General features: G+C 36.2%; 1 protein-coding gene across 1 annotated transcript; it reads right to left on the bottom strand.

Annotated features, from left to right (window-relative positions):
- Positions 1–466: 466 nt before the first annotated feature.
- LOC140778876 (uncharacterized) lies at positions 467–26,506 on the bottom strand. Its single transcript, XM_073123770.1, has 22 exons — positions 25,904–26,506; positions 23,588–23,886; positions 23,358–23,502; positions 22,984–23,087; positions 22,596–22,804; positions 21,528–21,971; positions 21,239–21,279; positions 19,303–19,371; positions 17,136–17,236; positions 16,938–17,022; positions 16,697–16,795; positions 13,501–13,569; positions 13,272–13,403; positions 12,443–12,537; positions 12,261–12,360; positions 7,993–8,385; positions 7,184–7,285; positions 6,675–6,932; positions 6,401–6,526; positions 5,689–6,243; positions 1,499–3,470; positions 467–961 (listed from the first exon to the last, which is right to left on the bottom strand). The coding sequence occupies exons 1-21, from the start codon at positions 26,366–26,368 to the stop codon at positions 1,512–1,514; spliced, it is 5,850 nt and encodes a 1,949-aa protein (XP_072979871.1). The 5' UTR covers positions 26,369–26,506; the 3' UTR covers positions 467–961; positions 1,499–1,511.
- Between the last annotated feature and the right edge of the window lie 1,407 nt (positions 26,507–27,913).

Below are 27,913 nucleotides of genomic sequence, written 5' to 3'. Positions count from 1 at the left end.
AGGTAGCAGCTGCCTCGTTGTAAGAATTATTAGGTGGGGGGGAGTTGCACGAGCTGATACTTAATTAACCATTTACAAGAAAGCTTAGTGCAGGATTAAATTGTCATCCACGTCATACCTGACGTGTAGGTTAGCTTTAAACCCTTTCTGTTTTTATTCTTTAATCTTTGGCTTCGTTTTATCTGTTTTGTCTTCTACGATAATCTTGACGATGTTGCTCGCATGTGATTAAGAGGAGGATGTTGGTTATTTTAGAACTCAATCAGTCAACTTGGAGGTGAATTCCCCCATCCCACTGGTTAGTTTTGCTTCCGGCCGTGCTTTGTTCTAGTTTATTTCTTAAAGGCCACTTTTTAACTTCAACAAGTTGCAGTGCGAGATTAACGGCTACCGCTCAAAAGGCTTTGTGAAGAATAAAGTAGGACCATAGGAAAGAAGCAAACGAATCCTCCCTCGCATATTAAAATTGTGACAAGAAGTAACTATCTTTATACCAAGAATATTACAGCCGCTGCGATTCTCAAGCACAAGTCCTATGCCACCAAATTGATCAAAAGGAAAAGATACTGAAGTGGCAGGTATCTATCTATTTTACAATGTCAAAATTTTCTGGCAAGAAAGTGAGGCATGAACATACATTGTTTCTTCTTCTTTTTTTTCTTTTCCCCCATGCCTGACGTAGAACTGGATCAATGAACACGCAAACTACATCAAACACATTTGGCAAGTGACTGGAGAAGGCTACAATTTGACTATAGATCTCTTCCAGACATAGACACATACACGTGGGGAGGTGAAAGACGAATGCTCATTTTCATACGCAATAGAATATCCCTGTTGCCATGCAATGCCATAGGTCAAGAGTGTCAAGAGTAAGAGCAAAATCTAGTAGATTTGATTCCAGTTCCTGGAACTACTACTACATAGTGGTGCACGTCTCTCCGTGAAATATCAAGCAGAACTGCAAGGAATAAGAAAGAGGGAAAATATTATGATCAATAAAAACTTCAAGAAACAGGAGTAATTTTTTTTTTTAAATTTAGAATGGCCATCCATCCTATTGGTCAAAAGTTCATGATATTAGAGGATAAATTGTGAGCTTTGATCCTTCCAGTAATGATTCTTTTTTGAGAAAAGCTTTCTGTTATGTTTCTTATGCAGTGAAAATTTGTAAATCATAGACAGTGGCATGTGAACATGCCAATTAGTCAATTGTAAGGTAAATGCTGGCATGGCACAATGGGGACACTGTAATCGGCAATTTTCGCGACCAATGTTGCAATCCATGACTAGAACAATCTTAGTTACAGGAGCCAGAGAATCCAGTTTGGCTTGCTCTGCATAAGCTTGCTTTAAAATGTGCCAAAAGGTTAAAGCGTTTTTTTTCCCAAATGAGGAAAATCTGAAGGATGTAGAACAATTAGATACTCCATAAATGTGACGAGATGACAAGAAATGTAATGCAAGATCAAAATAGGGTAACTAATATAGAACATACCACAAAATCATGCTCACACTGCTTCCATGACAAAGGATGAGCTTCTAGATATACACTTGGCATGCACAATAGGTACCTGCCCTTCAGTCTCACCCATGTCTGCAGTAATATCTTGCATAATTTGTAACTTCAAGAAAACAGCACCTTTATACATCCATTCATCCCTTTCAACAGAATAAAAATCTTCAAATGGTTCTCCACATAATGCACATATAATCTGGTTTTCATCTGCAGGAACCATTGGTTCACAATGTTCTTCCAGAAGGCCTACATCGTCCAGAGATGCAGTCAACTCCATCTGTCCATTTTTTGGTCCAACCAATCCAGCAATCCACTCATGTGTATCCATATACCATCTTCGGCACACACTTCTAAAATTACTCCCTTCAAGCTTCTTATGCCCATGCCATTCCAAGTGGCTATTAAGCTGCTCATCAAATCTGAATCTTAGACCACATATACTACATTGATAATTTAGGTTATCAAACAGGCTATATATTACTTGGGGATGGTATTCTCGCAGTGTCTCTGACTTGAAGTCAAAGCCAATGAGGCCTGCTATTTCAGTTGAAGCAGAATGTGACAAAGCAGCATCTGCCAGAGAGACTGATTCAGAAGCCGAGGAACCTCTTTCTGTAAACGACTCGATGCTTGTGGTAGTTGAAGTTGGAAGAACATGCTTTGAGGTGCAATGAGCAAGGCCACTGCTCTGATTTGGAAGTTGATCAGGCTGAGCTGAACTTCCAGCTTTAATTTCCGATGCTGCTGAGGATATTAATCCTTTTGCAACTAAAGAACTTAGAAGACTTGAAAGTGGATCTACAGTGGAACTGGAAGTGTTAGAGATCTGACAGGTTGGAAGTACCAAGGATGATGGCGGCGGTGGACCAGGTGGCAAGGGAGGAAGCACTGTGCTCATTAGGGGCGGCATCGGAGTTGGTATCTCACCACGGGCTGTTGACAGCAATACTGATAAAGAAGTGACTGCAGCAGATGAAACTTGAGTAGGAAGAGGTCCACTTGGCAGGGAATGCTTTACATTCAAGTTCTGCAGACTGCTCACTTGATTACTAGGCAGAAGTTCACCCCTAATAATAGCAGCCGATAAATTACTTGTGCTAGGTTGTCCTGAGGTTTCAACAGCAGGATTATATAAATCACCTCTTCGACCTCCTATTTGTTGTTCTCCAGAACTCCTGGGCAGAGAGAATTGAACAGAAGGTTGAGACTGCAGGGTCTCTTGCAGTGCTAGACTGGACTGTGATTGATGAAGGGAGGGAATATGTGGCTTAAGGTGTGCATAGTGTTCTGAAGATGTGGAAGCAGATGGGTTTTGCACGTGTTGAGAAGGCTGTGGCAGTGTTGCTGTTGGATTTATCAGACTGCTAGCATGCTGGACGACATTTTGAGCTGGATTAGAAAAAGAATCCACAGCAAACCCTGGTTGCTTTCCTTGATTCGACTGAGCTTGAAGATTAATTGGTTTTTGACCCATTTGAGAAAAAGAGTTGGACTGAAGATGTTCATGTTCTGCAATATTTGATAATTCAAGATGAGGAAATGGTGAGGAAGATGGAGGTAGATGAGTGGAGTGTGATGGAGGTTGCAAATCATGCTGCCTTTGTTGCGCAAATGTTTCGTCTGGTCTCGACACTATTTTACTTAAACTTCCAAAGTTTGAAGATGTACTAACAGATAGAGACCCTGTAATAGGTAAAGATGAAGATATACTCTTCGATAAACTACCACCAAAAGAATTGGGCCTCACCTGTGATTGACTAGAAAACTTTGAGGATATCTTATCCAAACCAATATCTGTAAGTGGTGATGCTGATGCACATGGGACCCACTTTGAAGAGGCATGAGGCTCTGAGACATATTGTTCAGATTGTAACTCTGCAGAACTTTCTCTATCAATTTTTGAGTTAGCATCATGCTTAATTTGGAGATCTGGAAGATTAACTTCATGGTCCTGCACAAACAGATATACATCAACCTCGACGTATCAGCTGTCATCAGTGATAACATGATGATCAAGTTAAGAAGTGAAAGTTACCATATGCCAGTAAAGTAATTGAAATGAATATTATCGGTTACCTTTATTTAGGGGTGAAAACAGGTCAGATTAAGTAAGACCCGACCCGAAACCATATCCGGTCCGGTTATCTTTATTTAGGGGTGAAAATGAGTCGGATTAAGTACGACCCGACCCAAAACCATATCCGGATTGGACCGGATATGGGTGCAAATTTGCTACCTATCCCGGATCTAGATCCCGATAGAAATTTAGAGGAAAAAAATCAGATCCAGATATGGTTTTATACAACTTAGTCGCATTTGGGTTCAGGTATTTGTTTACCTGTTTATATATAAACAATTAAAACTATCTAACCCTAACCTAGCTATTCATCCAACATACCTCACTCAGCCACCACGAAAGTTCCATTGTCTCCTTTCACCATGTGTCCACCTATCCTGATTGCCTCGTTCTTGCCGACGTCAACTCCAGAGAGTCCCTCTCCTTCCTCTTCCTTAGCTCTGACGCGCTCCATCTCCTCTTGCTTCTCCATCTCCAAGGGCGATATTGTTTCCTTCCTCGCCCCCAACTCCCTACACTTCCCCATCTACTTCCTTTTTGTCGCTTCCCTCGAGATCACTTTTGTGACAAGCGTGCTTGATGCTTCTTGTTAACAAATCATAGTAGGCTATCACTTGATCCGTGTACTTTTATTTTGTTATATGTTAATGTGTTGCTTAAATCTAGTATTTGGAGCACTTTGGATGTAAATCTGATTTATCATCAACTAATTTGACGTCTCTCTTGATGAAACTGAATTGGGATTAGTGATTGTCACATTGATAAAGCCATCGACAAAATCTTATCCAAGATATTGAAGCTCATTGGATGAATGGAGCTCATTGAAGAAGCTCATTCACAACACATTGCTAAAGCCATTGGCATATTAAATACAGAGAGCTTGTTTGGTACTTCTTCTATTGTTCTTAATTTTTGTAATATTTATGAATCAATGTCTTCATTGCAGAAAGGAGGTTCTGACCTTGAACCATTTGCATTTGTGACTTCAGGTCCTTCTTAAATTTTTGTTTATTTTTAAATTTTAGACACGGGACAGTTCCTGCGGCAATTCTAAATGTAGAAAATTAGGACTATAAGCTCTCAATTGTTGATCTCTTCTAGGAGTCATACTTCTTCATGTATTTGTTACTTTTCTAATTAGACTTACATGCTTGGAAGTTGTTTAGGAAAATGCTTATACTATTAAACTTATTAGATCCATACTTTGTGATTTTGATTTTAGCTAGCATTTGGCATTTTCAGGACATCTAATGGTTCAGATCTACAACAAGCTTTCTAATTCTAGTGAAGGGTCACTGCAGAAGATGATTCCATCTGTCCTTGGTTCTTCGCCCTCTTTTAACAAGACTAATTTTGGTTGATTAAATTCACCTATTTGACAAATATGAGCAGTCAAATTTGGAGTTATATGCACTAAAAATTTGCGTTATAGTTCTTTGTTATATGCTGCAACTCTTATCTATAGGTGTAGTATAATCTATAGACTGAACGAATTATAGACAAAAATGTATATTTGTGTAGATTCATCATTTCACATCAGCATAAAAAATTGTAGATGTGCAAGTTCATTTATACTTGTGTTTCAAAAAGGAGAGTTCCTTATCTACTAAGCATTGTGCAATTTTATTTAATGACTCGGTTCATATTCGTGTCCGGTTAATAGTTGATCCGTATCTGTTCGATTTGTATCCAACTAATATTTGTATCCAATTAGTTAGGATATGGTTTTAATTTTTACTAACTGTCAAATATTCATGTCCAGATAAAAAATATAGATTCGGATATTGGTTGAGCACTATCTAATCCGTTTTCGGTCCTACCTCTATTGCATTCATCATCTTTGTACTAAGGTGCAATTACGAAACCAATTACATCCAATACAGTGGAAATTTTTTAGCAACCTACGTCTTTTCTGCTTGTGTTTCTCTAGAATGTACTCAGCAGCTTCACTAACATATAAAATACACTCTATATGGAATAATTACATGCAAAGAAGAGAAGAATAGCTTCTACTACAGCTAAAAATAGCTAGCTAGTATGTAATTCAGATTTTACAACAAGCAATTAAATAAGAACTTAAATAGATATATACCTTAAATAGTGGAACTTTTCCATCCTTTCCTGTGGCCTTCACAGATCTAGAAAAGCTCTTGACATTGTTCAGGTGTGATTCTAGGTGCTGAGTAACTGGAGGCATCCACTTGCTCCTTTGCAAATTTGAAAACTTATTTGCATCTTCACCGTTCCATTCACCTTTCTTTACACTGTGATCTGTTTCTTGAGGATTCATCTGATCCCACACATACTCTTCTTCTTCAGAATTCTTCCATGTTTTAGATGACGATCTGCTCCTTTCTGTATTGTTTAGATGACCCAAAGGCAGAAGGCTTTCAGATTGTGCAGATTCTAAAGACTTACTTATTCCAAAATGGCTCCCTCCGATCACTTGTGTTTCAGAAGAACCTATACCAGCAACATAATATGGTTTTTCATATCCATCTCGCTCTCTTAGTGTCTGCCTAACCCTTCCAACTCCCAGGTCTGACTGCTGAGGGATCTCAGAGGAAAATTCAGGACCTCTGAAATCGCTTACTTCTTTTTCATGTATGGGATTATTTAACAGATCCCTCTGAGGGCGTTGCGCATTCTGCATTTAATCTAAACCATAAGTCAAAAGGGAAAAAAAAGGACTTCCACTTTTAACTAGAAGTGGCTTAAAGGGAAAGCTACAAAGGAAAATTCAATTTAAACATCTCTTTCATGGTTAACTATGCAAAGAATCAAAGGAGGAGCAAAATGCATACAGGTCTATTGCTCAAAATATCCTTCCACGGCCATGTACTTCCATCAATGGCTCTCCCATCAGACCTCTCTGTGAGAACACCAGAATTTACCTTGGTACTGAGGTGATCGTTTTTTCCTACTGGTCCCTTCATAAATAAATAAATAACAGAAGCTGATCAGCAAACCAAAATGACATTGAACTGCAAACAAAAGAAAGTTAATGAACTACCTTTAGTAAGGATCTCATCATGCACTAAAAGAAATAGTAGAAACAAACTTAGAGATTTCACTCACCTTAGTTGACTGTTGAAGCCGCTGTTTTGCTTCTAAATATTTTGGATTCACATGAATGCTGTTGGGTGTACTTTGCGACTGAGAATCAGTTCTCTGGATTGCAACTCTTGATGAACCATTGATGATTGGTTGCAAATTCAGTTCTTTCTCAATCTCCTGAAGCGATGAAGGACGAAAGACTCCTTTCCATGTCCCAAAAAGGTGTCTCATACTAGAATGCATAGAAGGATCAACCTGTTTATAAGCCTTGCAGAATACCTACAATGTTGCAAACAAAGGAAAAGAAGAATATAGACTTCTGAACAAAGAAAAGAAAATTAGCTTGAAATTCAAAGTGAATCAAATTATATGAAAAAAAGTTAAAAACTGTTCAAGAAATATATATTAAGTTCTTAACTATAGTCTCATAAAGATAATCAAAGTGAGAAAGTACATAGAAAAGAAACAATAAACTCTCTCTCTCTCTCTCTCATGTATGTATGTATGTATGATGTTTTTGGTAGTCCTACCTCCGGCAGTCTTGCAGCAAAATATTTAATATAATCTCTTCCAATATTCTTGACAATACTATCAAGAAGATATAGAGACGGCAATTTTTGATCACAGGGGACCTGCAAGTAAAAGTCAACATTAGATAAATGCACCAGAAATATTGCCACAAAGAGGGACAAAAAACAGATGATAGTCACTATAAATGCTTAGATCTGCAGAGAGCATCCTATACTGAACCGTTCATTAACACTTCCAAAAGTTGTTCATCCATACTGAACTATTCATGGATGGTACAAGTTTGAATACAACTTATCATCACAGAAGAAGAGTCTAGAAATCCTGTGGTACCTCTTGACAGAAGTAGAAATGAGAAACTGCAGTTTTTTTACCATAATCCAGATATAATATGCAGTCCAAAGCATTACAACCAACTCGAAAACCCAACAACAAAAATTTAGAGAAAGAAGGAAAAAAGTCAAACAAATTTCAGTGGAGATATCGGCGTTCCAATACAATTTACAAGTACTTGCATATCGGCACAACTCAGAAGTCATCTGTCCAGAACTCGTTTAATTGATAAGGCGCATTTCTCCAAGTTCACAACTTACTTAGTAGACAAAGAACGAGTGCACAAAATAAACTGCCTTTTTTTCCTATTACAACAGAGGGTTGCCTTCCACTACTAAAAGGAGAGATATTACATCGCAATCACTCGATTGCAGTACTAACTGCTTCAAGTACAAAAGAGAAGAAAAAGGAAAAGGAATCGAACTTTACAGAAGCTTGAGTACATAATTGATAAGAAAATTCTAGTAAATCATGTCACCTCAAGAACATTGGCGCAGATGGCGGCGGCGATTCCCTTGGCAGCGTGGACATTCTCCCCGGCGATGATGGTGAGATTCGTAATGATGGGCTTCGAATTGAACGTAAGCTCCGCAAGCGCCGTCTTGTACTGCGCTACCAGCTCCTGCTGTTGCTGGTAACTTCCTCCTCCTCCTCCTCTCACTGAATCCTCCTCTCTTGACCTGGAGGGCAACGCCTGAGCCGTGGCGGACCTCGACGACGACGGCGGCGGCGGCATCGGGAACTGGCTGCCACGGTTGACGGCGGCGGTGGGTCCTTGAGCCAGTCTAGGCTTCTTGAGGTTGGGTTCCCGGGCAGCGGTGGATCTACGTGAGCTCTCCATCTCCATGGGCCCGAACCTCTCGTTCTTGCCCTAATTCCCCCAACGAGATGGGGGGTTAAAACGGGTAGAGATCACCGGTCCGACTCGCGTATGGATATCCGTCTCCGTGACTCGTTACTTTCGGAGTCCATAAAAAGTAGTTGCTCGTATTGTATACTATTAATAAATAAAAAAAATCCTATTATATACATATATAAATTGAGAACTATTGAACTATTATTCAAGGTCAAACAAGAACTGTTCTAAATATTTTAATTTCTTATATTCAAAAGAAATGTAATATTATCTATTACGATTAACTAATATTATGGTAAAATTAACCCTCGGTGTAAACCATAATAAAAATAATGGCATGTTGTTTTAAATAAATTTACTTGTTATATTATTGAAGAAGTGGAAAATATATTCCGAAGGGTAAGATCACGTAAGGTTTCAGAAGATACTCGAAAGGAAGAACTCCAATCTTTCTATATCGAAGAATGGAATTTCATAAGCCTATAGTTGTCTAGGTCTCTATCGTGAAGAATCATTGATTCTTCTCATTGAACAAGCCAAAGAGGCATTTGTGGCCTACTAGAGCCTCGAGCATAGTGAGGTCATCCTCCAAGAAGATCAATACTGATGGTGGAGAGCAAAGCAACCACATATTAGGAAAAAAGAGCATCCCAAAAGGATATGATAAAATGGGCTAAAGAAGATGTTAAAAGGATTCTAATAATTAACCACAAAGAGCTAGAAGAATGGACATGAAAACCCCTTACAAAAAAGTCTTTATCTTAATGGGTAGGGAACTTTTTCGAATGCTGACAATCCAACCAAGGCCATAAGAATCCCAGAGCAACAAAGAATAAAAGAAGACCTTTGAGGATAACCTTAGGATTGAACCTTCAAAAATAGCGTTGGGAGTGCTACCCAGTGTGCCCATGCCATGACAAAACAGTGAAGCACCCTTATTTGGTTAACTTTGACTAAGATATATATTTCTATCTAGATTTGTGCTGACGGTGCCCCTAAAAGGAGTCAAGCATCTATTTACTTGTGGAATAAGAATTAATTTTTTTTTAAATAAGCATCGTTATATTGGTATAATAACTAAGCAATCACTCAGACTTATACTAGTGTAGTAATTCGTATTTCTCTCTCCTTTCATCTTATACCACCAAATTACTAATTTTAAAAAAATTTATATTTTTGCCCTCGAGAGGATAACACCTAAATCAACTATTATTTTATTATTATACTTCCTCTCTCAAAAAAAAATACACAAGTAAAGATTAATTAAAATATTATTTATGTATTAGTGCATATTTCTATCCAAGAAAACATATTTTAGTCATTTATAACAAAATATTATTCTCAATACAAGTTTACTATTCTTGATTATTTTAATATCAATTTTATATCACATCAAATATCTCCCACTCCCACTTTACAAGGTGTAGCCGAAGAGCACCACCCAAAGAATTACTCTCCAACATAGCGATCATCTTCCCAATTGTATTTGATAACTTGAGGATCATATTCATGAATATATATATATATATAAGAAAATTGTCATCTCTAGTAGCATTCTTCGATCATATCAAATCCGTTTGGACTCTACTTGCCCCCATTTAGAGCATTATAACAACAAAGAAACAAACAAGTAAATTATAAATGGCTTTACGATCATCAAGTGTAAGATCCCTATTAATATCGGAAACACATTGCATCTTAGCAACACCGTTGGAAAAATTACTCGAATAGTTAAGGGCAAAATATATTAGAAATATTAATTTTTATGATGTTATTTTAAAATAAATAAATCTGTGAGTAAATTTTTAGATAAGACTCATTTTCATAATTATAACTAATTATTTATTATTTAAAAAGCATCCTCTCATCTGCATCTTTTCACCTTCTAACTATTTTTTAATTATATAATTAACTTTTCAGTTAAGAAACCTTTTAATTAGTGTCCTTTTATTTTTTTTAACTCTAGTTTAGATCAAAGTTTAATATTGTAAATTGCACCTTAATTCAACTCGATCTCATATCTCAAGAATATATTATTTTTATAATTTTCAATCACAACAAGTAGATGATAATTTTGTTCGATAGAAATATTTATCTTCACCCTACCATTGCCAAAGCATAATCATTGATTTCATTCATCACCGCTTTTTAACTTTCCAACTAAATATAAACTTGGGAAGAATTGAAATGAATAGCAAAATCATAGATCATGATCCTAAAGCTATCTACCCTTTAGCATCATTCAACTTAATGGTCAACGAACTTTTCTTTTCTTATCCAAATAATTCTTACACTACCGTTCATGCAACATTGTATCAAACTATGGCCTATCTTTTATCACACTATTCTGTGTGGCATCAATACATGTATACATAGAGCACGATAATGTACCTAGAGAAGTGATTTATACAAATTAGATTTAAACAATAACAATCATTGCGGGAAGATGAATCCCTCTATACCCGCTCCAAACAAATATTGACGCTAACATCGGTGTTGTTGATCGCATATTAGCTCATTTTCAACAATGATTTGTTTTGGCCAAACAAACTGTACATGTAGAATCGACAGGCAACTGAATTTCATTGGCAATGGAAGGATCACTGAGGGCCATTTGACAGCAGTGCTCAAATCATCAGCAGCTTGCCACTCTCTTTGAGACAGCAGCAGGAGAGCAATGAACCTGGAAATACATGACACGGTTTTCAAAAGGATTCTAAAATGTAGTAGTTGCAGTTACATTCCCTAAGTTATTTATGTTAATAATTGAACTGATTACATGCACCCAATATTACGCAAGATGAGAATCATGTTTTGATTTTTGTCTTCTAACATGACTTCAGTTGGAGCACCACATGATTAATGGTAAACCCATTAAAGGGTCAAATGGCTAGTCAAACATAAGCAGGAACCCAACTATGATAACCTCTCACACAAGTATAATCTTAATACTATTTAGACCAATAGATCAATGAAAGTGAGTTTCAGTCAGTCCACAAAAAGAATAGGCAGTAAGTTATGTATCAGCAAAGTTGATATGGATTTGATATAAAAGAAATGTTGCAAGACCAAAACCAAGACAATAACATGGAGTCAACCTAGTGAGTTTTTCCATCCATTTGCCATCAATGAGACTCACCAATAGCTCTCTGGAATACAAAACTATCGGCGAATCACAAGAATCTCCTACAAAAGGATTCCCTTTTTCCAAGATATTTAACCTTCTCAAAACTGTTGAAGGTAAAAATCATCTTTTGTGACATCTTTACCTCAAGACAAACCAACTTGGAAGAATGGGTTTAAAAGCTGTGACTACTCGTTATTTCATTACAATGACAGTTGGGGGGAAGTAAAACCTCACTTAAATTCAACTATTCCTCAGAAAGCAATAAACTCAAAAAGAAAATTCTAGAACTCCATGAGTTTAAAACTGATAGCATACTTGGTTAACACAAGCATAATTAAATGAAGTTGCACTTTACAGTTATAATCAGCTTATCCTATTTAAAATTAGCTATTTATGGTAGTTATAGCACAGAAATTCAATCAAAATATGGAGTGAGCATTTAGTGGCCATTGTTTTCATTATGAGGCAAATTATAGCTGAATTACTTGAATAGAGTCTTGCAGATTTGTACCAGCTTATTTACCTTGCAATTAAAGGAGTGCAAAGCCTAAATCTTCATGAAACAGATGCATGTTTGCTTAGTAAGAAACTGTTATAGTAGCATTTTCAGAATCTGGAATATAGTCGTGCCACTAAATGAATTTTTTTAACAACAGAATGTAACTTACCTGATCAAGTACCAAATACTGTGGCCCTGGTTCAGGTTACTCATGCATACCAGAAAGGAAGGAGGTTGCTGTTCTAGTGGAGCAATTTAGGAAACCTGTGACATATCTGCACGAACTGTCTGGAGTATCGGAGACTTAATCAGAGGCTTCAAGGATTCCATGATACTGGAGAATGATGGTCTTTTCCAAGGTTCACTACAGTAAGTGGTATGCTATTATCGTAAAGCAGAACAGCAGAGCATAGCAAGACAAAAGAGAAAACTACCACACCACTTACTTGGCCCAACAAGACTCGATGATAGCCGCTACCTGAGGATTCAGATCAGTTGGAACATCAAGCCGTCTTCCTTTGAACCCTACTGCAGCAACCACCTATAGAGGAAAGAGCGCTATAACTAAATCTGCAGCATGCTCCAAGGAAAATTATCATCTTAAAGTCGAGCAAATGAATTAATTTTTGCTTGACCATATTGGTTGCTAATGAAAGCCTGAAGACAGATAAACAGGCATAGGATACTGCTTGGTGAGGATATTCAGTAATCAATTGTTCGAAAAATCCAAAATGAATCAAAAATTACTAGAGTACACACAAAGAAACTTTTCTCAAGGTGCATTATCTTCAAGTATTGTCCGTTAAGTGCAGAGTTCTGGCACACAGATGATAAGTGCACACATGGACTCAATGGGTGTCACTATATCCTGCACAAACAATTATGAACCTTTGTTGTCTACAGCATTTGTTGGATCTATAGGCAGAATTTTCCTTCCACTCTACTCAAGGATCCATGATTAAAAAAAAAAAATTCCCTTATCCACACAGAAGAACTATTTATCAAGCTACTGCATAATCCAAATGGATTTAGGAGTGAAATAATTCCGATTATCCCCTTCCTGTGAGCAGTAGAAAGGAAAAAAATATAGTCCTTGGGATATGTGTACTGACTGATAATTAAAGTGATTTTAGAATATTAAGCAATATTAGGATTATCTCCTTAAGAAACCTCATAAATGAACTCAATTTTCTTGCAAATTACAAGTCATAAAGTAGAACTACTTGCCATCAACTAGTGGCCTTCACCCTTGGATGTAGGAAGTTAACTACAAACCTGAGCTGGATTTAAGTTAGTCCACGGTTGTTGCAATGTCATAAGTTCCCATAAGATAACACCAAAGCTGTACACATCAGACTTCTCATTTGATGGTTCATCTCGTAATACTTCTGGTGCCATCCATTCAGGCTAATGTGGAAAGAAAGTGAAATTTTAGAACCAGAGAGGCCCATAGTGTTCTCAATAAATTGAAGATGCAGGCAAGCAACAGATTGAAGCAACTTACAGTTCCCGCCAGAGACTTGGAGGATAAAAATGTACTTGCCTTTAATCGTGAAAGCCCAAAATCACAAACCTTGAAAGTCATAAAATAATTTGCAATTAAAATTAATGGAAACCTAAATACTTCTAACTATGATATTGAAACAAAATGAATGAAATATAACAGACGTAATAACCAGAAATAAAAAAGACATAATAAATTGGAAGGTGACGTGCAGTGCATATGATTCTCCTTCCCTCCCTCTTGTCTGTTACGCGCCGAGGGAGATGATGACAGCTTTCTCAGCCGATATCACCAGTTTGCAAAAGCCAAGGCAGCCATCGGAAAACTGCCGAAGCAATTGGAGACTATCCGACGACTTTTTTGTGAGTCCTCCTTCACCTTCTTATATTTAATTTGAGTTTAGTAGAGTAGATAGTTGTGTACCTTCATTAATATGTTTGAGGCTCCATGGGTGAAATGCGTCGGCCAGGGATTTCAAGTTGTTGTCAGATAATCAAAAAAGCTTCGCATGGGAGGCCTAATGTCATCGATGCCTTTAGTTGGTGCTCTTGTGGCTTGGATCACCGAGGGTGGTGATCCCATGGCCGCCAACCATGGAGGGAAGGATAGTTCACCATCGACCACTCTAGCCGACAAGCTAGTCCTTTCTTCTTTCCTTCCTCGACTCTTTTCACCTTCCAGTTTAGCCCAAGTGGGTTTTGTTGTGGGTTTTGACTTATTATATTTCAAATTCAGTTAGGTCGAAAAAAGAACCAACCAAAATCAATAGGTGTTTGGTTGCGACTCTACGTTTGTTAAAGGAAGTTGGGCCGCACAACCCATTTATTTAGATAGGTAGGCTCAATTCGGCGTAGCCCTAATCTTTGGGATCAAATTTGGCACAAATTTAATTTGTTTTAGTTTAAAACTTATGTATATCACTCAATTAAAGTATAAATTTATTTATGGATAAACATAAGATTTTTACTCATACATGGATTATCAATTTGAGTTCTTTCACATAGATCACAGATGGATTAACCTATATTTTTATCCGTCTCGTACTTTAAGAAAATATGTATATGTTATTATGCTATCAAAGTTATTTTTGAGCAATGTTATCATCATGAAATGTTGTTTTTCGTGCATCAAGCGAAACCTAAATTATGAGTAGGTCGGATGTCCCGGCTAGATCAAAATCTCCCTGTGGTGATTCAAAACTATCTTAATCATATACTAATCAATTTAAGTGACTCTGATGGGGTTAGAAAACAATTTTATGCTAGACCAAAAATCTCCTTTAAATGACTCTAACCAAATCAACTGCAAGAAAAAGAACCGAACGCTATCTCGCCAGTGACTTCTTCTCAATGTGGATCAATAGGCTCAAGGCTAAAATGAGAAATGACATTTTAGATTGAGCTCTGCAAAATGAAACTTAAGCATACTATCAGTTTACGATAAAATTTTAGATGATGAGATTATATTTACTAGAGAAGATGGCACCCAACGGTATCTAATTTGTTGAAAAGGACAGCCTACATTTGATGACACGTGGCTCGATCACCGTGACTCAGAGCGACATGACCAAATATCCTAGAGTAATATGAGAGCAGTAGGACATATTCAACGAAATCGAGTTCTCTTCCATTCAGAGAGAATGATGCGAAAATCATTGACTGGACATATTGGCATATGTAGCAGTACAGGAGACACTGCCAGTTGATGATACCTCCAATAGAGATTTTATTTTGATTAGATATAATATCTTTTTTTTATTATGTGGTGTTTAAGGCTGTATTTATTTTTTACAATTATTTAGAGTGTTTTTTGCTTATTGTCATTGTAGGCCTATGTTAACACCAATCGTTTTCCCATTTGGGGTTAATGAATAATTTTGAATTTTGTCTACATTGTGAGATTTGGTATGAAACCATTGTGATGAAGGTGTGAAACCTTATTCCCACTTTTCTTACATCTTTCATCCACCACCTCCCCTAAAACCACATCCAACTCATAGTTTTACATCGGTTAATTATTTGCATTATGAAGTATGCCATTTATTTTAAATCTGATCAGCATGGTGAAGAACAAGGTGCACTAAGATTCATTTACCTCCTCCTAGGATTTGATTTTTTTCTCTTTTAGTTGCATTAATTGTTGCTATAAAGACATCGGTTGTCTAACTTGAACATCTTTATTTCCTTGAGAGTTTTTATTTATTGACTTAAAGTTATATTACATTTAGTTTTTTTATATTGTGGATTTTGAAAAGTTAACTTTGTGAATCTCAAGTTCTGTCGGGCTACATAGCATTCTAATTCTAGTCGTGACAACAGATAAATATGCATGTAGAATTGAATCCTAAGGGTGTGGTGCGCAAAAGCAAGAAAAGACAAGCAAAGCACATCAAATTTGAAAATTGGTAAACAAATTTTTGGAAACAACCTCCTATAGTTTTCATCACAAAGATGTAGAAGCCTTTTATGGAGCACATAGCTGCAACTAAAAATTGTTTATCCAGGAGCAGGAAAGTGTCAAACAGATCACACCATACTTAGATTATGAAAACCAATAAACCTGTGAAACAACCTCTTAATTTTTTAAATCCTAAAGGTATGGAACTCTTTTATGGCTCATGAAGCACATAGGTGCAAGTAGAATTTGCACTTCTACTTTGCTTCTGCAATAAAACTCCTTAGATCCACTAAACATTTAAGTAAAATTAGAAAGTTTAGGCCTCACAAATTGATGTTTGTCTCTTACAACAATAAAAGCATGGACACCTGCATCCACCCTCTATTTCTGTAAAATTAACCTTAATCCAAGATAACCTGGCAGATTTGCAGGTCTTAGTGCAGTTGCCACCTGCTAATAGGAATCTAAAATTGAAGAAACATATTTAACCAATTAAAAACTACTCTACCATTTAGATTATGCCAAACTCACTGGCTTGTTGAAAATAAAAATGGCTTCGTCTTCTAATAAATTCCAGATGAATAATCCATAGGAATGTAAGTAAAGCTCATATCAACTGTTAAGATACGAAAATCATTAAACCAACAAACTGAGCAATTAAGTCAACCAAGAGGTGCAAAAATTTCAATGGGAAGAATGGAATGCAGAGGCATCAAAGAAATAACCAGTGCTAACCAGTCACAGCAACAAGAGACCAGGTACTAGTTTCAATAAGTTAGAAGGAAATTATGTATCTTACTTTCACTGTGTACTTCTTGTCAACCAGAAGATTTGGAGATTTCAGATCTCGATGAACAATCGGAGGATTCCGTCTATGAAGATAGTTCATTCCCTTTGCCTAAAAAACCAATTGTCCATTACATATATATTATTGAGTTCAAGAATGGCTGCATGCAATATGCAACTCATTACCACAGAAAATTCCTTAAAGCAAAAGACAGATAGATATCACAACATATACTATGTCAACAAAGGCATACCACATCGAATGCCATATTTAATCGACGTCTCTCATCTAGAATTTCCCTTGCACCACTTCTGTGTAACAGCCTATATAAACTGCCTCTGCAAGTCAAAGGAAAACATCTAGACATATAAGGCAACAGAAGCAGGGCATCCTCAGTTTTGTTTTGCAAAGAAAAGATCAAAAGGGTTTAAAAAGAAGATATAGGAAAAACCTTGATAAATATTCAGTGACAATAGATAGGTTTGGACGTTCAGTAACAGCACCCATGAAAAGAACAATATTTGGATGCCGCAGGCTTTTCATTATGGCGACCTAACATACAACAGAACAGCATCGAGATTAAGCCTACATTTGAACAATAAGTAAACCAAATTCCATGAATTGCCATTACATATATACTACCCAAAACATGAACAAGATTCTCCTTCTAGAGGAACATTTTTCTCACAATCCTGAACAGTGAACATAAGACAGCTTATAGGAAACAAATAATTTTCTTGAAGTAGCAGGTTGCCTAGTTAAGTATCCCAGTAAGACTGAGATCAGCAGTCTTCAACAAATTTAGATATCCTCTTATGATTATTATGTTTCTGTCAATAGCTTTTGCAAAATATTTGAACTTCCAGAAGAAGCATATCACCAATGGTACTGTGCCATTAATAGATAAAACATTCACAAGGTTTGGTTCTTTCATAAAACAGTTTCCCATACTTAGAAATATATTACCATCTGGAATATCAGTAATGTTATTTCTGAATGCTGAATTGCATACATCTGTACTTTGTTTACCTCCCAAGTTCTCACTTTGTTTCTGTATATAGTAAAATATGGCCTAGATGGCTGCCAAGTTTTGTCTCATGACTTAACATGACCCTGTATATATATATATATATATATAACCTTTCCAGGAGCAATTAATAGCTGTCATCTGATTGTACTACCACTTCAAATATATAAAGCCTAGCAACATCTCAATCTCTATCTCACAAATAACTTACCCTCTGCTTATAACTGAATCAACTGAGATATTTGTAGCCCTGTAAGGTTCAGTTGTTCAGAACATATAACTACAGTTCTAGAAATTGGCCTAGTAATGTTATGCCTGAACCTAAGTGTCTCCCAAGGATGTCCTTCAAAGAACCTTAGCTTGCAAGATCTTATTCAATGATGCTCAATGCAAAGGTTGAATGGACAAGATCTTTACTCCTAATCTCACTCAGATCACTCTAATCTGGCATTGGAGAGCCAACCTAGAGAGAAAAGCCATCAAATGGAGATTCTCAGCTGCTGTGGAGGAAGATGAGGAACAAGAGGCATGCACTACATGCTAGTTTCTACTTTCCAGGATAGAAAACCATGGAACAATAGCAGACTTGTGACCGCAACATATATCAGATTATAAGAGAAAATGTCAAATACGTGTACCAAGGGCCTCAACAACATGACCTTTAAACAAGCAACATAATTATTCACATCATATTTCCAGCTTGATTATTCATAAAATCCATGTACTCCACAAATCAAAACTCAATCCCAACACAATTAACACAAAGATTAACTTATATATGCTTAATCACAAGAACCTATAAGCAAGAACGGCTATGCCGATAGTGACACGACACTTAGCACGGAGACTCCTATGAAACCTTTTTTTTTCCCCTATCTCCATCAATCATCATCAAATCAATTTTAATTTCTGTGCATGTTTAAAATTTATGTCATATCATACGAGAATTATAAATTTTTATTTGTATGAAATATGTAAGACGTTGTAACAAGTAATACTATCAGTGGATCAGTTTTAGAAATTATCGACAGTATTTAATGCGACATTCTCGTGTTATTCTTGTGCCGGCAAATAAAATATTTGGTTCTCCTCGTCATGTTATATTCAACTAGACATTAGTTTTAATTATTAAATTATTATCACTTAATATTATGTGTTCAATTATATTATAAATTATTCAATCATTAATATTAGTTTTGATCAATATATTTAATCATATTATATGTTGAACAGTATTTATATTTAACTATTATTTTATCTTTAATAAAATAAAATATTTATAAAAAATAATCTAAAGATAAAACACTACAATGTAAGTTTTAATACATATATTTAAACCAAAACCCACAGACTGATACGCCAAAAACACAAAAACATCTCTAAATATCCTAAAAAATTCACAGTCATCGTTGCCTATAAAAATGATATCATACATAAAGTTGAATGATCGGCAATTAGTTAACTATCAGCTACTGGGATCTGACAAATCATCTAAGATTCCAACTAATATAAATCCTTATAAGAACTTGAAGAGATAAATATTACAACAACAATAAAGAATGGCTAACAAAAGATGTCTACTTGAGCATACCTCTCTCAAGAACTCCTTAAGGTGCTCTGGATGGAAATCTTGTTCCATGAGTATTTTTACAGCAACATCCTGAAGATATCATGCATTACTAAGTTTTTAAAAATAATAAAAAAAAGACACTTACAATGCTAGCACACAAAGCAGAAATGATACAACTTCATTCAAAATTGACAAAGCTCATGAAAGAAAAGATCATGAACATAAACATGATGATGATTATGCTAACAACATATAGACATAACAGGATGCATTAATGCAACAAGAATAATAAAAAATTTTAAGTTTCAAAAAATCAACAAAAAGGGTAACAAACACTAATGCAGCATCAACCCCTTAGTGTATCTATTTGGGATAACAATGGAATAGATCCTAATTTTCATCAAAATAAAGCATTTTTTCATTGCACCTTCTGTCTACAAATCTACATCTATTATCTTGAAAATATGAAAGGTTATTGTCAATTGGCGCCTTTCCAAATGTCATCTAGCCGTTCTTCTCTTAGATATTGTTCCCAAGATGAGAGCCAATTGATACAGATATCAGCTTGATAGAATAAAATCAGTGTATTGAAAAGTTACCACGGATTGCAGGTGGTCACCTCATCATCTAGCACCTAGGCGGAAGGCCCGCCAAGGCGGTGTAGTATTTTATATATAAAAATTAAAAATAATTATATATAATATATAATATATTCTAATATAGCTCAAAATTAATACTAAGATTACAAGTAGCTAAAATAGAATCAAAACTAATCTTTTTGTCTCATTTAATGATCACTGAGATTATAAAAAACTAGAAAATTAAAAAAGACCCATACTACCCATCAATACTACTTCAAATGCTAGTCTGTCATCCATTTATAGCAGGGGTAAAATTGAAAACATAAAAAAAAAACTTAAAAAAGAGGGAAGTAGAGAGAGCAAGAGATAGTTCAACATCTCATTGCCGAGGAGAGAAGGCCGCAGCGGAAGAGCGGGATGGGCAAGAGATGTAGGCTACCGCTCGTGGTGCTGTTGCCACTTAGGGCAGAAAAAGATTATCGAGTTAGAGAAAAGACTAAGGAGATCGATGTCAATTTATTTTTAAGTTTGGCAGTTTGCAATTGCAGTTCAGTCTCTTTAGGAGTAAGTCTACCAGTAGCAGCTGACTAAAATCGCATCTAAACAAAGCAGATATAAATGTTAAATATTATACCCAAAAAAAAAATCAACTAGTGAGGACCAAATGTATAAATCTCCCTTCTTTCGGTCCAACCAATTCATTCAACTTTTAAAATATTTAACTGCACAGATTTGTAAATTGCGAGTTCCCTATCATTGTTGAAGGAAGAAAGACAATATATATTTCAGTAATAGGATGAATCCTCATTTTAAGACCTGTGACATGGAATTTGGCATGGGTAAGATGTAGGTGCATGTCCAAATGTTGGACACTTCATGAGTCATAACCGAAATACTAGAAAAACATAAATAAGCATCACACAGATAAATATCTAACTGTTAAAACTTTAAAAAAGTAAATTAAAATCAACTTTAAGCTGTATATTATTGTTTAAATAATGGCGGGAAGAAGCTTTAGGTGATCCCTTGAGAACAAGAAGAAATTCTAAAAATAATCTAAGAGGCAATCACACTGCTAGGAAAGGAAGGAATCTAGTCCTCCACATTCTGCACTTCTAAAAATATTGTAACTGAAAGAAATTAAGAAAGATTTGAAAGCCTAGATCTCTTATTAGGCAAACCCATTGAGCATGAAGGACTAAAGATTGTACAGTCCTGCATTTTGAGTATAACAATGAGAGAATTCTATTATTAGAAAAAATGAACTTATGAAAGAAATATTAGGAACCCACCAGAGCAGTTCCAGGTGGTAAAATATTAGATATTAGGCGTATGAAGCAAGGATAACACTTTAGCATGAAATGGAATAAACATACCGAACCATGCCAGTCAGCACGATGAACAGTTCCAAAAGAACCTGAAATTAAACCACCCAAATTTTAACATGGCCATGAGAGAAAGAATATCATATGTATTATGTTTATGTTCTCTGAAAAAATTATGCTAATAATTTGTACCCAGATATGTCCATGCATGTATCTTTGCATAGGTATGTATAATGAAGTGTATAACATAAGCAAAGAAATGACCTGTCTTACTAGTTCTTAGTTTTTACTAATGAAATACAGAACAACAGTACAAATTGTGTTCGCTACATGAAATTACCTGCTCCAATCTTTTCCTTCAAGACCAACTCATTCCATGGAATATCCAAGTCATCAACAGCAAAAGTTATATCACTGTTGGATCTATTTCGTCCTCGTTGATGATCCTCCACAAACCTGAAATCTTTCTTTTTATCAGACTTTAGATTAGAGGAAGGGATGAGTGGCAAAACCTTCCCATGCCCATCCAGTGGACTAAATTTTACTTGTGCTTCATCCTGTCTTGTAGGTTCAGAACTTATCAACTTCTGTGACAGGTCATGCTTTTTGGGTAAATATGAAATCGCTTCTGGACAACTTGGTATAACAATCTTTTGAGCATCTTGGGGCAGGTTAGAAATTTTTGTTTCGCTATTTGTTCCTGGTGGACAGTAGTTAACACCTTCATACATTTCATCTTGACGCTTAGCAGAAGACTGATCATCTTCTCCACCAACACCAGCACCTGCAATAACAAAAGATGTGATTGTCTTGTAAGGCACTCGATTGGCAAATATCAAATTCATTTGAGGTACTATAAATAACTGAGAATACACTGTCATATTATGGCATGATCAAGAACCAGATTTAGTTCCTACATCTACAAGATCTTTACGCAGAAGTAACTTATATAGTTTAAGTAAATGTGATTCCTGAGCATGTCTCTTGATTTTTGTTCATTCTGGAGATTTCAAAATGGTTGAACCTTCTGCTAGAGCAACACTCACATTTGAGAAGGATCCTAGGGGAATTTACAACTTCTCGCAATGGCTATTAAACAGAAATCAACTGCCTAGAGTCTATATTTGGTGCCAAAAACATCACAAACAATATCAGGCACAGCAGAGTCATTAAAAATAGTTTCTTCAATGGAAAATGTTGAGGAATACAATTAAGTATTTTGCAGCAAAAATTGAACTTTCATATTGTAACCTGAAGAACTAATCAATGAGAACATCCAAGAGAATTGGAATTTCAGTAAATGAAGGGAAGTTCACAAAGAAATGAAGAATAGAAAAAAGAACATAACGAAACAGGCAAGTGCAAGCTAAAGTTGTAAGAGAGTGAAGGGCTTTCTAAAACTGATCACCTGCAGAAGCATCATCAAATATGAGATTAAGTGACTGGCAATCTAAGAAGTATTGCTTGGCCAAAGAACTGAAATTCTCAGTAGTCTTCACCGATTTGAATTTTGGAGGTCGCAGAGGTGATGATATTGAAATAGAGTAAGGACCATTGAGGAAGGAATCAGGATCAGACAAATGTCCTGGATCCCCAATCAGATCAACTAAACACTCCCTGCCAAAATAGAAATATATGACCTTAGAGATTCATGATCTTATAATGAAGAAAAAAAGTAAAAACAAAAAACAAAAAAAGATCATAAAAACTAGTGCATGCATAGCATCTGCAAATGAAGAGGGGCAAAAGACTAGGTCATAATGTATTGCAAGTCGTAACTCCAGTATGTAGCGCACCTTTCAAGACCGAAGCGCACAAGACAGGAGGAAGCATCATCATTTTTACAGTACTTACAGCCCTTTGCAACACGGCATGGCAGATTCACTGCATCCGCTAGCATCTACAGATCAGAACAGCAGGTAGGTAAATTTTATGAAGCAAAAGAAAACCATGATCAAATTTGAAGTGATCCTCTGAACCTAGTTTTCAGGAAACAAACAGAAAAGAGGTCTAGAAAATCCGGAAGAGAGAAAAGGCAAGCCTAACAAAACTTGATAGAATACTGTGGAGGAGTTTGAATGTACTTATGAAGAATCAAAATTTCAGTAAGTCATGTTCTTACAATAAAACCAAGAAGCTGGAGAGAATTAAAAGATGAAGTAAGATTTACTTTAAATAGCACGGAACGATGCCTGCAAAGACCAGCAGATAACTTTCCCATCTGGAGTACAACAGAACTAGTACTCGACTTGAGAGAATCACTGCATTCCTTCCAGCGGGGGAGCAGCTCTTCTTCTTCCTTTAAAGCTGCACCCCTTATAGCAGAAATGGGAGTTTTGTTAATGAAGCGAAGAGAAACTATCTTTCTGGCCACACATAAATAAATAATGCTGTACTCACCCCAGACTAGTACAAACTAGTTTTGCGATCTGATCCACCATATCTTTTGTTGAAGGACAACTGCATGAAAAGGTAGATACTTTACTTTCTAGGAGCCTTAGATTAGGATCAATTCTTCTATCTATAAGAGCTACTTCAATTGATGAATTGTTGGGGTAGACAGTTCTTAGTGACTCGATTGATGGTATCCGACTCTCTTCTTGCACATCAGTGCAGAGTGTCCATACAAAAGGATCAATTCCTTGAATCATGTAAAATCCATCTGGAATCTTATCATTGTATGACAAAGTGCCATTCACCTGGTAGAGAAAATACGAAAAAGATTAGAATTATGCAGATTATGAAAATATCATAATCACTACGCAAAACAATAAAATATTTTCTTGCGTATTATAAACGTAGATCTCTCAGGTAAGTGGTGGTGACAGATTAAACTTGCTACATACATGAAGTATCTTACTATAGAAATAACAAACTTCTACAAAGAAAAAAAATGTAGCACAAAGACCGTTAAGTAAAGTTAGAGAAAATCAGCAACGCAATCTGGAAAGATCACAGTGACAAAAGAAACTCATTTAATTCCATGCTAATCCCCCTAAATCTCTAAAATTATGTTATAAAGGATATCTTTACTTAAATGAGAAGTCAAGAGCAGATCTAAAAGGCAGATGCTTGTTCAGACAGAAAAATTCATGTGCTCAATGAAGCTTTGAGACCTTCCTGAAGCTCCTCCTTGAAACTTCCTATGTTTCCTATCTGAAGAGGTTTCCTTATTCTCCACGAGATACGTCTTTCAGGAGGGTTAATCATCCTCTTGTCAATCCAGTCATAAAAAACTTGCAGTGACCACAGCAAGCAACCCATCATTTTATTGAACCACAAGACCATGCAAGGCTTGAGATAAACCTGCCACTAGCTGATACATTCAAAACAATGAAGGACGTACAACTTTTCTGAAGACCCTTTCACAAAGAGAAGTCCTTCCTGATGTGACAATGGAAAGAGGAGAATGAAGAAGCTAAAGTGCTAAAGAGATCACACACTACATGTTCAACCACATACGTCTCCCAAGATTTTCTTCTGCTATTTAACCTCTGTGCTGCCTCCTCCTTCCGTCATAAATATTATTGTTCTTCTATAATTTGCATCATGCACCAATGAAGTTATCTCATGATTGACATTTTTAATATGTCAATACACTCATCTCTGTTATGCATAGCACAATTTTCCTTTAGCTATTTTCAACTTCAGAGTAAGGATGCTATAATCTTTGTTTTGTAATTTGAAGCTAAAAGAGAAGCCAGAATTAAGATAGAATCCACACAGAAGTTTATTCTTCTTCAACCTAATGTAAATGTGGTCTAGTAATTGACCTATGAAATGCCTCATAGGAGCGTATTCTACAGTTTGGTTCAAATATTGTTGATGTGCAACAAAGGAAATGGCACAAAGCCACCTACCACTCAATGAGCATATATGGATTTTATCCCTTTGTCATCCAGAAAATTGCTACACAATAAGAAGAGTACCAACAAAAAATAATAAAAATGGAAACAGTTCTGAAGAAGAGTGCAGATGTGAATAAGAAGATGAATATGCGGTAGGAAGTTGAAACTTGAAAACTAATTTAAACTGAAGAATACTACAAGTTGAACAATTACCTATATTTCAAAGTATTTTAAAGATGATTTAAACTCCAAAAGACATTGAAAAAGAACCGGACTAGAAAAAGTAGGTCAAAGCAATGCAAAGAGGAAAGAGGGAATAAATATAGATTGGTCTACTTGGGAAACGTATTCCATAGCTTTGCATAACTGACTAATTGATGAATACATAAGAAGGATCTAGTTAGTCAGTGTAAACCCAAAGTTCACCCGCTATTCAAGACTATTTCCTACAAATCTCAATATCCCATTCAGAAGCCTTAATTGGATATGTGACGAAATATGTCAGGGTAAATTTAGTGTGATAACGTCTTTCTTTTTACAGTTTCATCGTCTTAGATAATATGTAGTAATCTCTTTGTAATGTATTATAATCTCTCTGTAATGTATTATAATCTCTCTGTAATGTATTAGAGGCTTCCGGCTCTAGCTATTGCACTTCCTCATTCCCCAATGCATTATTTCCACTGTTTACTTTTTTCTCTTTTGGCTATTTGCTCGACTATGCAAGTAATTCCCATTACGGGCACTATCAGATTCCAACACAATTGACTATGTTGCCTCCTCTTCGCCAGAAAATTTGTCGCCCATATATGCATAAAATTCTCAAATCAAAGGGAATGGAGCAAATTTCGAAAAATATGATGCGTACCCAGAAGCGATGGGAGAGAGACTCGGGCGACGATGAACCCGTGGTCGATGGGCCCATCTGGCTCCCGAGGTCTAAGAAATTGGGATCGACGGCGCAGGTGGCCTCGGAGCAAAGCCGAAGGGCCAACGCAAGCTGGAGCTGGTACGTCTCCTCGGCCTGCAGCGCCCAGCTCTTCGACGAGGCCGCCGACCCAACCCGCCCCTCCGCGGCCACGGCGGCGGCAGGAGCCATCCCCGGATCGATGCCTGCAAGCGACGAAGAAGGGATGTAGTGCCATCCGTCGCCGGAGAGGGAGGAGCTCCCCCCGTAGCTACTTCCACTCGACTGGCGCTGCAGCGCCGACGGCAACGGCATCCTCACCCCGCCGCCTCCATCCCAACCTCCGCGGCTCCTGTCGGACGGCGGGGAGTCGTCAGCGAATTGGCTGAGGAGGGAGTAGCTCGATCGCCCCCCAGGCATTTCCATAGGTGGATAGAGAGAGCGATGAAGAAAGAGTCAAACCCTAGAGCCCCTTCCTTTCTCTCTCCCAACTCTCCTCTTTCTGTCCCTTTCTCTCTCGTGTTTTCTTTCGCCACTTTTGCGTTGGGGTTACTTGTAAAAACGTGACGGAAATTGACGACGCCGACGACGACTTAAAAAACAAAACAAAAAAAAGCTCTCACGCTCGTATATAATCTACATGGAAGGATGAGGTTTAAAGTTCATACCATTCTCATGTCTGCTTGCTAAATATTATATTATACTTATTTTATACTTAAAAATCATGACTTATCTACCACTTATATAGTCCACGTGGGAGTGAGGTACGTTAAAATCACTCCAAGAGTGATTTTCTTTAACAAAAATCCCTAACTCTCTTAAGTAAATAAATACCCACTTGATTTATATAATTTTTTAATATATATATATATATATATATATATATATATATATATATATCGCATAAATTTAAATTTATAAATTCATTGATTTGAAAATAATGTTCGAAGAGCAGATTAAAAGCTCGAAGTGGAAGGCCGACAGATTGAAGCGCTGACTTTTTGCTCGATTGTTTTCTAAATTTAGCAAGCATAATTTGTGGCTACAAGACATGCCACGCGACCCGCGGTGAATTGTAATAGAAAGGGAACAAAAACCTAATCTATCAAAAAGGCCATTACTTTTTCTGTTATTATAATTTGCACTCTCTACCGGTAGATAATTGGGCTAATCTTTCTAAGAAATGAGGCTCAGGGAGTTTCTATAGGCCGGTGGTATCTTGATCACTGAGCTCCAGTGGTTTTCTACCCTTGATTAATTTTTACCTCATAATTGTAGAAGATACAATTTCATTACAAGCCTAAAATCAAATTATCTAAAAGAAAAAGAAAATACCGATAAGTTTATCATATTTTTCTTATATATAAGACGTTAATTGGATCAGTGTTAATAAAACTTACTTAAATTTATCAATGTATCATTTGAAATGTTTTAAATAAACTATCGATAGCTTAAGCTTTTTAATATTGTATTTCGTTCATTTATGAATATAATGTTAAATTTATTAATATTTTTATCTATCGTATAACACCGTATTTTTAACGAAAGTGTAGTTTACCTCCTACATTTTTACTATTTACATTGAGTCCTATAATTTGGCGAATGAGTAAAAAAATACATCCTTATTAGATTTGTTGGTCAAATTAAACTAAACTTCCAGGTTAAGTTAACTATACTAAAAAATATTATAAAAATATTTTTAGTCAATTGATACTAAAAATATTTTAGTTATTTTAAAAATAAAATATTTCTATTTAATAGAATATTCTCATAATATTAATTCAAATAAGAATGTTTTCTATACATATTCATTAAATTATAGGATTTAATTTACAAATAATAAACTATAATTTCATTAAGAAAAAGCAAGATGTTATATGTAAAATTTTCTACTATTTAAGAGTAAAATACTGATGATCTCTTCAGTGCTCTGTTACTGTGAAATTAACTCCTTTTGCTACTAAGTTTGAG

Source organism: Typha angustifolia, chromosome 15, assembly GCF_048772165.1.
Source record: "Typha angustifolia cultivar Huaian chromosome 15, ASM4877216v1, whole genome shotgun sequence".
NCBI lineage: Eukaryota > Viridiplantae > Streptophyta > Magnoliopsida > Poales > Typhaceae > Typha > Typha angustifolia.
The sequence above is the reverse complement of the archived record's forward strand: the minus strand, read 5'-3'. Positions and strand labels throughout refer to the sequence as shown.

Coding starts and splice junctions, on each gene's coding strand:
- LOC140778876 (XM_073123770.1), bottom strand. CDS start 26,368: ATGGAAATGCCTGGGGGGCGATCGAGCTACTCCCTCCTCAGCCAATTC. Junction 23,088..23,357: donor ATCGTTCCGTGCTATTTAAA/GTAAATCTTACT, acceptor TCTGATCTGTAG/ATGCTAGCGGATGCAGTGAA. Junction 7,286..7,992: donor TCTGCGCCAATGTTCTTGAG/GTGACATGATTT, acceptor TTTTACTTGCAG/GTCCCCTGTGATCAAAAATT.